Here is a 12,658-nt window from a genome sequence, read left to right as displayed (position 1 = left end):
AGGAGTGGAAGAGGACTCCAGTGGCAGCCTGTGAAGCTCTGGTGAACTCCATGCCCAAGAGGGTTAAGGCAGTGCTGGAAAATAATGGTGGCCACACAAAATATTAACACTTTGGGCCCAATTTAGATATTTCCACTTAGGGTTGTACTCATTTTGTTGCCAACGGTTTAGACATTAATGGCTGTGTGTTGAGTTATTTTGAGGGGACAGCAAATTTACACTGGCTGTACACGCAATACTTTACATTGCAGCAACGTGTCATTTCTTCAGTGTTGTCACATGAAAAGATATAAAATATTTACAAAAATGTGAGGGGTGTACTCAGGTTTGTAGGATACTGTATATTTGTAATAGTATTTCTAATGCTTTCTTTAAATGTAATGTAAGAATTATGCAATATTTGAAATAGAAACATTCAAATTGATATATTTGTATCTATTATGTATCAATTTACTAAATTCCCTACCACATGAACTATTTAACTTCTTCTGAACAATATTTGTTAAATTGAATGTTACATTTGAAATTTCGAATTGGGATATTCGCTAATTATGAACATTCGAAATTGAAAGTGACATTTGAAAACTGTAAATAGCATTCAATTATAGAATATTTAAGAATATTCGTTCTTATCAACATTTGGTTGTGTAAATCAAATACATTCGTTCTAACATTCGAATATAAACACATTCGGCAATCCCAAATAGTGAGAACATTCTGAGTACCAATTGCTAGGTAAAGTTTGTGCATAAGACGCTTGAAAGAACCAATTAGCTTACAGGTGCTAGTATAGTATTTATTATGCTCTATTAAGTCATAGTGGTACTTTATGAGACATCTTTTTTCTGTGATTTGTCAGGTCCCAGAGGAGCATGACATTGAAAGCCAGATACGTAAGGAGCGAGAGTGGCGCTTCTTGCGAAACTCAAAAGTCAGGAAACAAGCCCAGCGTCTGATACAGAAAGGTAAAATTTCTTTTTACAAATGGGAGTGTTCACTTAGCGCCTACTGCTAACGAACCCTTGGCTCTGATAAATGACCCCTAGTGGTCAAAGCGTTTTTGGAAAATCAGAAAAAATATATATATCAAAGCGCCAGCTATACGGCAGGGTTCAGAATAAAACCAAAAGCACTTTACAGCTTAATGAAGATAAAAAAAGTTTTATTAAAAACAATCTATAAAACAATCTTCTAAAAACAGCTGGTGACGCTATCTTAAACAGATACCATACAATATCTGGTATACATACAATAAAAATAATTTATGACATACAACAGATCATCTTACATGGATCCACGTACTAACAATATGAAATCATGAGCAAGAACAAAAAATCAAAAAATCCTTAAACAGTGTCCAATGCTAATAATAAATATAAAGTTAAACCGGAGTAATATCTGATTAATAGGTACTGTCTTGTAACTCTGATGCGGTTATCCCTTTCCGGTTTCCCTGGTGTTTCGTGTGTGTATTCTGTTGAGCGAGTTTGGGTAAATTCTAACTAAGATATTGGCCTTAACTTGTGATGATTCCTTGTGTACTAAGAGCTAGAACAAGAGGTCCGATACACTGTACCTCGTTCGAGGTTCAGTGACGGTGTTCCACTAGCGGAATAGGATAAATAATTTGTGCTAAATTCAAACAGTGTTCCGTGCCTATAAGAGGTATGTGTTCAATTGACGCAAAATACTCAGTGTCAGTCCAAAATACAAATTTATGAAAAAAATCAAAATCAAAAACAAAATTAAAAAATAAGTGATTTGTGCTAATATACAATCCAAAAAATATACAATCCAAAAAGTATGATAACACTTAGGAACGATGCTCCTAAACAAAAGGAACAGATATATGTGAATAAGAAATCACACACAAAAAAACAGTAATATACTCCCAAATAAATAAGTGTGTATCAGTGAGATGTGAAAAAACAATGAATGCCGAATCTTCAAATTCCACTAGTGACCAGCATGATTAATCAAAATTGCGGCAAAATAAACAGAAAAAATATATCAAATAAGTCAATCGTAAAGAGTGTGTTAGGGTGCTCCAGATAAAATGTAGGTTTTATTCCTCTTTCAGTTGTTCAAAAAAGTCTATGTGCAGTATTATTTCTTGTAGCAGGGATTGGGCTTCAGCGATAATAGGCAGGTAACAGCTCCAGCGTAACCCAGGTGTTTAATCCTTCTCTATCTACCGTTCCACACAGCCAGATCTGCACAGGAATGTGGATTTTGACAGTGGAGGGCCCCCTAGTGGGTCTTTATAGGGTCCTGTTGCTGTGGATTCAGCCTCTTTCCTGGTTCCATACTTCAAGGAGTGTTTTTCTTGCTGAGGATTCCTGCTGGAAATCTTGATTGCAGTATGGATCGTGCTAGGGGAACTTCGGTCCCTCCAAGGCGGTATAGAGATGGTTCGGACGGACCCCCAGGAGGAGAGGCTCCGCAGGTCTTGTTGTAGACAGAGCTGGACAAAGGATTCTGGCTACAGACTGGAGCTGCACTCTAGACAATAAACATGTGACTTCCACTCTAGACAGGAAACATGTGACCTCCACTATAGACAATAAACATGTGAGTTTTTCCTGAATATAAATGTGATGATTCTAAAAAGAACCCAAAACAAAAGTTCATATAAGGATATGTATTTTTCCTTGTGCAGACTTCTGTATCTCTTGTGTCTTTTCTGTCCTTGAAGATTTCTCAAAGGAAGGGAGAGAGAAATAGCAACATAGTGTAATTCTGTGATGGTTATCAACAATGTATCAGGTTTGTGGCCAAAAGCCTACTCACATGTACTTGAGCTTACGACCAAGCTCAGGGGAATGCGCACACCCACTTTATACTGGTGGGTAAACAGTACTCTCACGATGAATATGATATAAAAATATTTATTTAAAATGTAATAAAAACGTCATAAATGCGATACACAGCAACTTATACAGAGGTTAATAGAGCCTTATATCTTGATATTGCTCACAAAAGTCAACTCCTACTGCAGGATGTCAGTGGATTCAGGCAGCAGAAATTTAACCGCTGCACTGATCCACCTTAAACCCAAATGGGAGTGGCTCCTCCTACAAGTGTGACCGCAAGTGTATAGACGCCCAGGAGAGTAGAGAAATCCAACGATTGTTTCGATTTGCAGCTTTTTCAAGGATATAAAGTGCGCATGTCCATAGGTCCTTATATACCAGTCTCTTGTGTTTAAAACGGATATCCAGGTTTTTCTGTTACCCTTTTGGAAAAGGGCATAGGTATCATCCGTAAGGTCAGATGAGATTAATTTCTATTTGCAGTTATTTAAGGAAAACACCAATGTGTACTTCTTGATTTACTTAACATATTGCCATCAAAATAAACTATATTTAATAGGAAATCACAAAACCAAATCTTAGTAAGTTGTGCCACCTCTTAAAATCCGATACACCAGATATGATGTGCCTTTCATACAAACTGTTTAACTTATGATATCTTTTATTCTTTATATCAGTGTTATGTTAGTCAAATCAATTGCTGTCATTTATATATCTTACCCCTTATGTTTATTTTAATTCTAATCCCGTATCGCTTAATTTGGTGCTGTACTTTTGCCCCAAGTTACAGAAGCCTTTAACATTACTATATACAACTTTTTTGAAAAATAATAAAGATTATGGCATACTCAGATACTGAATTTAATGTAGCATTATCATTACAATTAGATTTAAGATTATGTCATGGTCCTATCTTACACATTCCACCTTAATATATACTTTGCCATATCAAGCCTATACCACCTTAACATTGTCTCCTCCTGCCTATAAAGCCTGCACTGTCTAATTACTCTTTGCTGGTTTATTGAAGTGATTAACTCACAACTCCAGCTTGTATCCTGGTGAAAGAAAGTACTCGGCTGCATTTAAACTACTTCACTTGCACACCTTGGCAAAAGCGCTGCTTGTTGTCTTCCTACCTGGCTTCCTCTGACGTCACTGCAAGCCATTCACTCCTCACACGCTGCTCAGGCCTGGCAGCGTTCCAACTTCACAGCGTGCACAGACTTCCAGCTGCTCTGACACAGCCTTCCGGATCTCAAGCACTCACAGTGCCTTCAGCTTGCAACAAGTATAGCGACACATGAGGTTATCAGGTTCCGTATAAGCTTTTACTTGTAGTGTTCTAAGTCTGCTACTCTCACTACTTCCATATTTAAGCTTGCCATAATATTGACATTCCTCTATGTGTTACACTGTATAAATCTGCCAGCAAGCTACTAGCACTACCATTACTAAATGGTTATATTAACTCCTCACCTGCAGTGTGCCATATTAAACATGCTATGAGTACTAATCAGGGTATTTTCCTTAACTAGTTACTGCTCCTGTCTTGAGAAATATATATCCTTTGTTCTGCCTCTAAAGCATTCCTGTAGTCATTACTCTTTGATATTGGAAGCTTATTGAGGCAATATAAATACAGATTAGGATTATATGCTTCCTTACTAGCAAGCATATTTCCCAGTTTGTTACATTAACATATTACCACAGTTCTACTTCTAAAGTACTAAAGATAAGTAAAGAATTGTCACATAAACAAGTGATTTCTTACAGATTACTACTGTAAAAAATGGTGCAGTTCAAAATCTTTGTTTAAACCATTAGGTATAAACGTATCCATAGTATGAATCCATTTCATTTCTAGGCGTCCTAACTGGTTCTGTATATCACCACCTCTCCAGTCTTGTTCAATTTTTCTTATCCCTACAAATTCTAGATAGCCAACTTTCCTTTTATGTACTCTATCAAAATGTGCTGACAGTGTGTGGTTCTGATATCCCTTCTCAATAGTATAGATATGTTCATTTAGCCTAGTTCTAAGGAGCCTAGAGGTGCGACCTATATAGATAAGATTACATGAACAGCGCAATAAATAAATTACATTCTTGCTGTTACACGTAATGAATTGATTTATCTCATATACTTTTTTGTAGTCCGCTAAATGAAACTTATTACATAATTTTGTTGTTTTTTTTCATTCTCTGACATGCATTACAAAATGAACACTTTCTAAACCCTATCTGAGGAGTGGGCAGCCAATTCTTGGCAGATGATACACTCTGTTTGTTCTTTATGTTATTTGTATGTGATAGCTGTAATCTTAAATTAGGAACCTTTCTAAACATAATTTTTGGACCTTCCCCAAGGAGTTCAGTTAATCCTGAATCTCTAGTGAGGATGCCCCAATGTCTATGAATAATATTTCTTAATTCATAACTTTGTGTACTGTGCTGAAAAATTCGTCTATTTGCCAAACCCTTATTTTTATCCTTATAATCTTGTATATTTTTATTCTTATATTTTAATAATTCAATTCTATCCATACTTTTAACTTCCTCTATTTTTTCCTCCAAAAAACTATCTGAATAATTTTTTTCCAGGAAACGTTTTTTCAAGACTTGAGATTGGGTTTGGTAATCAGATATTTCCTTGCAATTACGTCTTAACCGAACAAATTGTCCTTTGGGGACATTTGTTAACCAGTGGCGTTGATGGCAGCTGTTAAGATTAATGTAATTATTTACATCTATACTTTTGAAATGATTCCTAGACATAAGAGAATTATCCTTAATATATATTTCCAAGTCTAGGAATTCTATTTTTTCTTTGCTATACTTCCAAGTTTAAGGATACTTGGAACTCATTATCCTTCAGATATTCCATAAACTTAACAAGTTGAACCTCACTACCTGACCATATCAGGAACAGGTCATCTATATAGCGGCGATAGGACGCCAGATATTGCGCCCAGGGGGAGTTGTATATATAATTATTCTCCCAATTAGCCATATAAAGATTGGCATAACTGGGCGCAAATCTGGTGCCCATCGCCGTCCCGCTAGTCTGAAGGTAGTATGTTTTATTGAAGTAAAAATAATTAGTTTCCAAAATAATCCTAATACCTTCCAAAATAAATTCTAGTTGTTTACTGTTTAGGGTTTTGTCTTCCTCCAAGATCTTTTTAACTGATGCGATCCCCAGATCTTTATTTATGATGGTGTACAGTGACGTAACGTCACTGGTGACTAGCCACCATTCTTTATTCCATTCAATATCCTCTAGATGGTTTAGTATGCTTATGGTGTCTTTTAGATTTGATTTGGTGCTTTTCACATAATTTTGTAGCTGTTGGTCTATATAAGCTGAGAGGTTACTAGTTAGGGAATTTACACCCGACACGATTGGTCTCCCTGGGGGATTACATAAGTCCTTATGGATCTTGGGGAGTACATAAAAGGTTGGTGTTTTCGGGAATGGATTATAAATGTAACCATACTCCTTTTTGTTTATAATATCATCTTTAAGTCCTTTATTAAGATAGACTTCCAATCTTTTTTTAAAGACCAAAATGGGGTTGGAGTTTAATTTTTTATAGGTATCAGTGTTATTTAATTGTCTAAGACATTCTTCATCATATTTATTTTTGTCCATTATCACTGTTCCTCCGCCCTTATCCGCGGGCCTAATGGTGATTCTATCATCATTTTTCAATTTATCTAGTGGAATTTGTTCTACTCTAGTCAGATTTGATCTATAATACATTTTCAGATTTTTAATATCTCTGTGTACCAACTCCAAAAAAGTCTCCATAGGGGCCGATTTATACTGAGTTGGATTAAAGGTAGACTTTTTGCATAATTCTACATGTCTATACAAATTTGGCTCTAAAGAATTATTTTTTATAATAGGACTACTAGCAAAAAAATTTTAATACACAAGTTGCGTATAAACTTCTGTATCCCTATATATGTATCAAATTTGTTGAGTCTGTAACTTGGGGCAAAATTCAATCCCCTTTCCAAAACAGATGTTTGTGCTTCAGATAAAACGACACTAGACAAATTGAAAATCCCTTTCTGTGCAGTGTTGGTGTTACCATTTGCATTGGTACTTTCTTTTTTAGTGTTGCATGGTTCACTTATTAATAATCTATTCTGTCCATATTTCTTCTTCTCTTGTTGAAAAGGTCTGAATCTGTACGGGTATACCTTCTCTTTCCGGTTTCTAAAAAAACCTCCTCATCACCTGAATCACATCTATTTAATCCCTCAAATCTATTATAGGTGTTAGTCTCATTGTAATGTTGTGCTTTTTGTTTCCTAAATGGATACCTAGGTTGTTGCCAGTCATTCTCATCTCTCCTATGATGCTCTGATTTATTATAATTACCCCTATTATGTTGGTGTGTGTAATTTCTGGCATCCTGTTGGTACTCTGAATGTCTTAATCCTGCCTGTGGATTATCACTATTTCTGTGTATGTAGTACTGCTCCCTTTCTCTATGTGCTAGTGACCTGTTCCTATTTTCATATATCCCATTGCCTTTATGGATATTTTGATACGTATGTCCGTAGTTTTTGTCATTTTGTTTATTAGACATTTTGTTATTGTTTCTGTGATTACTGGAAGTGTGCATATTTGTTCTTATGTTTTTTATTTTGTAATTCCTTTCCTTGTAGTCCTCATAATCCCTTATATATTTCTTTCTCTTAGTGTTTTTAATATCTTTTTTCAAAGAGTCAATGTTTTCTATTATTGTGTTAGAAAGGTTCTCATATTTAGTGTCATTCATGTGTGGAATAACTTTCTGTTCTAATACATTGATTTCTTCGTTCACTTCTTCTAAGAGTTTTTTCCTTTCACTAATAATTAGACCCATTAATTTTTTGGTACAATCTTCTAAAATATGGTTCCATTTTGTCATAAACATCAGATTGTCTTGACCAAACGTGGGATTTTTAAAAATTCTTAAACCCCTTGGGGTAATTTGTTCCTTCAAGTATTTTTCTAATGTGACTATTTCTAAATGATATTTTGTTTCCTTAGTCATATATTTTTCTACTTCCCTTAATAGACCCTCAAGGGAATCATTTGTGATATCATTATTATCATCAAAAAAATCGTCAGCACATGATGTCATATTACGTCTGCTGTTAAATAATGTCATTATGCAAACGAGATCTTTTTCAAAAGAGATTCTTTTCAAAAGTCTATCAGTAAAGTGCTTATCAGTATTCGTAATAGTAATTTAGGCGCTCAATAAAACAGAACAAACAACTCTATGTGTGTGTGATTGTGGCTACAATTATCAATAGTGCAGTGAAGCTTACTATAAAATTTAAACAAAAATCTATGTGTCAGTGAAACCGCGTATTGTCAATTCTCTAAAATAGTGCAAATGCTAGTAGGATGTTAATCAAATCCGTATTTAGTGATACTAACTTGCAACAAGCTTCCTAATATTAGGTGAAAGTATAAATTACAATAATATAAAACTTTTCGTGTATCAATCAATAAAATATAAAACTTTTGTGTATCGATCTACAAATTAATATGTGCTTTCAAAGAACAATTATAAATTCTTTCTATAACAAGAGTATATCAATACTATTAATGCTAAAAGTAGAGCACGTAAAACAAGGTATAGTATAAAACAACAAGTTATATAAAAAATATACCAAACATCACAATCAAAGAAAATGTGAATATAAATGTGATGATTCTAAAAAGAACCCAAAACAAAAGTTCATATAAGGATATGTATTTTTCCTTGTGCAGACTTCTGTATCTCTTGTGTCTTTTCTGTCCTTGAAGATTTCTCAAAGGAAGGGAGAGAGAAATAGCAACATAGTGTAATTCTGTGATGGTTATCAACAATGTATAAGGTTTGTGGCCAAAAGCCTACTCACATGTACTTGAGCTTACGACCAAGCTCAGGGGAATGCGCACACCCACTTTATACTGGTGGGTAAACAGTACTCTCACGATGAATATGATATAAAAATATTTATTTAAAATGTAATAAAAACGTCACAAATGCGATACACAGCAACTTATACAGAGGTTAATAGAGTGTGGAAGTCACATGTTTATTGTCTATAGTGGAGGTCACATGTTTCCTGTCTAGAGTGGAAGTCACATGTTTATTGTCTAGAGTACAGCTCCAGTCTGTAGCCAGAATCCTTTGTCTAGCTCTGTCTACAACAAGACCTGCAGAGCCTCTCCTCCTGGGGGATCCGTCCGAACCATCTCTATACCGCCTTGGAGGGACCGAAGTTCCCCTAGCACGATCCATACTGCAATCAAGATTTCCAGCAGGAATCCTCAGCAAGAAAAACACTCCTTTAAGTCTGGAACCAGGAAAGAGGCCGAATCCACAGCAATGGGGCCCTCCACTGTCAAAATCCACATTCCTGTGCAGATCTGGCAGTGTGGAACGGTAGATAGAGAAGGATTAAACACCTGGGTTACGCTGGAGCTGTTACCTGCCTATTAACGCTGAAGCCCAATCCCCGCTACAAGAAATAATACTGCACATAGACTTTTTTGAACCACTGAAAGAGGAATAAAACCTACATTTTATCTGGAGCACCCTAACACACTCTTTACGATTGACTTATTTGATATATTTTTTCTGTTTATTTTGCCGCAATTTTGATTAATCATGCTGGTCACTAGTGGAATTTGAAGATTCGGCATTCATTGTTTTTTCACATCTCACTGATACACACTTATTTATTTGGGATTATATTACTGTTTTTTTGTGTGTGATTTCTTATTCGCATATATCTGTTCCTTTTGTTTAGGAGCATCGTTCCTAAGTGTTATCATACTTTTTGGATTGTATATTAGCACAAATCACTTATTTTTTTATTTTGTTTTTTATTTTGATTTTTTTCATAACTTTGTATTTTGGACTGTCACTGAGTATTTTGTGTCAATTGAACACATACCTCTTATAGGCACGGAACACTGTTTGTATTTAGCACAAATTATTTATCCTATTCACCGTCACTGAACCTCGAACGAGGTACAGTGTATCGGACCTCTTGTTCTAGCTCTTAGTACACAAGGAATCATCACAAGTTAAAGGGCCACTGTAAGTAAATATTTTCTATGCCTGTTACTAACTAACTACCCCAAATACGCTTTTTATCAATAGAATTTCATTAACATATCTCTACCGTATATCAGAAATCTTGTCTGCAAATTTAATTGTTTTCCAAACCCACTCCGTGGGTATCCTTTGCTCTGTACCAATCTGTTTACAATACCTAGGTTTCAAAATGGCGCTTTAAACACAAAGTTATTGGTTTAAGTATTTTGAACATGCAGTGCTGAAAATAGTGGGCAGGATAACGTGACATCATCGGCGAATAAAAGATATAACTTTTAGAACGTTATGAAACTTCGTTTTGGAGAAAATATAGGTCAGTAGGTTTTAATTAATGTTTTTTAACTTTAATATGTTAGTTGTTTAGCTTAAAAATTATAACAGAAAGTAATCCTTTAAGGCCAATATGTTAGTTAGAATTTACCCAAACTCGCTCAACACAATATACACACGAAACACAAGGGAAACCGGAAAGGGATAACCGCATCAGAGTTACAAGACAGTACCTATTAATCAGATATTACTCCGGTTTAACTTTATATTTATTATTAGCATTGGACACTGTTTAAGGGTTTTTTAATTTTTGTTCTTGCTCATGATTTCATATTGTTAATACGTGGATCCATGTAAGATGATCTGTTGTATGTCATAAATTATTTTTATTGTATGTATACCAGATATTGTATGGTATCTGTTTAAGATAGCGTCACCAGCTGTTTTTAGAAGATTGTTTTAAAGATTGTTTTTAATAAAACTTTTTATCTTCATTAAGCTGTAAAGTGCTTTTGGTTTTATTCTGAACCCTGCCGTATAGCTGGCGCTTTGATATATATTTTTTCTGATTTTTAAGATTTCTTTTTAACTTTGTTTTTTGTTTTTTTACTTCTTTTGTCACGTGTTGTGCACTCTGTACCATTCTCTCTCTTCTTTTTGTTGTCCTGGATAGACTGGCTATGGTGTTTAGAGTACTTTTTTTTTTTCTCTCTGTGCCATGATGAGGTTTTAAGTGTCTGTTTGCTTGAACATGGCGCCTATCCTGCCAGGCACAGTTAATCTGAGCTGACAACTGTCCAGTCAGCAATCAATATCCTTCTAACGGCAGCCAGTCCTAATTTTTAATGTGTCAAAGTGGAACTTATGCTAGCACAGAGCAGAGTCACTAAGGTGCCAAGTATCTAGCATGCTTCTAGAAGCCTGTGAGCAGTGCCATAAAAGTCTTTTGCTTGTTTTCAGGAATTTCTCGTTTGGATGATCAGATTTTTATCAATCGCAACCCTGGAGTCCCTTCTGTTGTGAAGTTTCATCCATTTACCTCGTGCATTGCTGTGGCCGATAAAGACAGTATCTGGTAAGTTTAGTGATTTCCTAATGACCGTGCATCACACAGTCTATATAAAGCGTCCTTTATCCCTGCAAAGTGTCATTAGCCTTTGTCACAATGTGACAGGATAGATGTGTGTCTGATGACCAGATCTCTGATCAGATGTATTTCTATTCCTATCTTCAGAGACCAGGCTAGCCACACCGTTTCTCACAGTATAGACTTCTTCATACTGTGTCAAACTGTTTAATATCCCGATCAAACCTCACCTGACCTTTAAGTTCACCTGTTTCTTTTTCAGAACACAAAGTTGCCACATTACATTGACTTTATTTTTTTTATTAACAGTTTCTGGGACTGGGAGAAAGGAGAGAAGCTGGATTATTTTCACAATGGTAATCCACGATATACTCGCATAACTGCCGTAGAATATCTGAACGGACAGGATTGTTCTTTATTGCTGAGTGCCACAGGTTTGTGCTCTGTTGAATGTCTCTGTAAAGTATAGTTCATAAAATCTTTGCTTTTCTGTCATTGCATGTTAGGTTAGTATGAGAGCAGCAGAGACCCATGTTCTAATCACAAAGCTGTACATGGATGGAGGGGGGGGGGGTTCTGCTTTCTTTTTAAGATATGGACATATATAATTATTTTCTTTTCCTTTATAGATGACGGTGCCATCCGAGTGTGGAAAAATTTTGCTGATCTTGAGAAAAATCCAGAGATGGTGACAGCTTGGCAAGGTCTATCAGATATGTTACCAACTACCAGAGGTGAGTGGATCTTCAGAGAAGAGGATGCATAATTTCCCAATCTCCAAATTTCCTTAAGGAAAAGTAATTTCTATATGTTTGTACATAGGGCTACATCAATGCACATCCTCTGCCTTTCTCCTGCTGCCTCCTGTAATTCTACTTCCTAATAATCAGTGCTTAAATTAATTGATCAATATGAGCTTCCAGGATCTAATCCTGTCATGACGTTGACTCCTTAAAACTGGATTCTTTCTCCCGTAAACATTCCTTAAAAGGACATTATTGTCCTTCTAATACCAAAGCATAATTCTATTGAGCATTTGTATTCTTTACCTGAGAAAAAAATTGTATATACCTTATAATGCTAAAAGCAAAAAGGGTGATTATGTATGGTATGGACTGTTTCTGTTCCTTTACTATTGTATAATCCACTTTATGTCCAAATGTAGAAACTAGAAACTTTTTAAAGCAACAGTAAACACCTTGTAATTACAAGACGTTGTGTGTTTTGTTGCTATACAATAGCATTTCAGCCAAGGCTTAATATTTTTAAAGCATATTAGCATTATTTTACTGATATTATTTTTTGGTAGCCACCATTTGCCTTACTTAGAGTATCCAATCTAGGCTTTAGTCCACAGACAACAAGGCT

At 35.4% G+C, this 12,658-nt stretch overlaps 1 protein-coding gene across 1 annotated transcript in view; it reads left to right on the top strand.

Moving 5' to 3' along the window:
• LOC128644612 (regulatory-associated protein of mTOR) overlaps positions 1-12,317 on the top strand; it is a gene marked incomplete at its 5' end in the record, with an annotated part of 93,403 nt that extends 81,086 nt beyond the window's left edge. Inside the window, 4 exons of the mRNA XM_053697158.1 lie at positions 860-965; positions 11,164-11,278; positions 11,600-11,724; positions 11,920-12,317. Of these exons, the coding sequence (XP_053553133.1) occupies positions 860-965; positions 11,164-11,278; positions 11,600-11,724; positions 11,920-12,056 (483 nt within the window). The remainder of the gene's footprint in view (positions 1-859; positions 966-11,163; positions 11,279-11,599; positions 11,725-11,919) is intronic.
• Positions 12,318-12,658: the final 341 nt, after the last annotated feature.

Source organism: Bombina bombina, unplaced genomic scaffold (genome assembly GCF_027579735.1).
Source record: "Bombina bombina isolate aBomBom1 unplaced genomic scaffold, aBomBom1.pri scaffold_943, whole genome shotgun sequence".
Classification (NCBI taxonomy): Eukaryota; Metazoa; Chordata; class Amphibia; order Anura; family Bombinatoridae; genus Bombina; species Bombina bombina.
The sequence above is the reverse complement of the archived record's forward strand: the minus strand, read 5'-3'. Positions and strand labels throughout refer to the sequence as shown.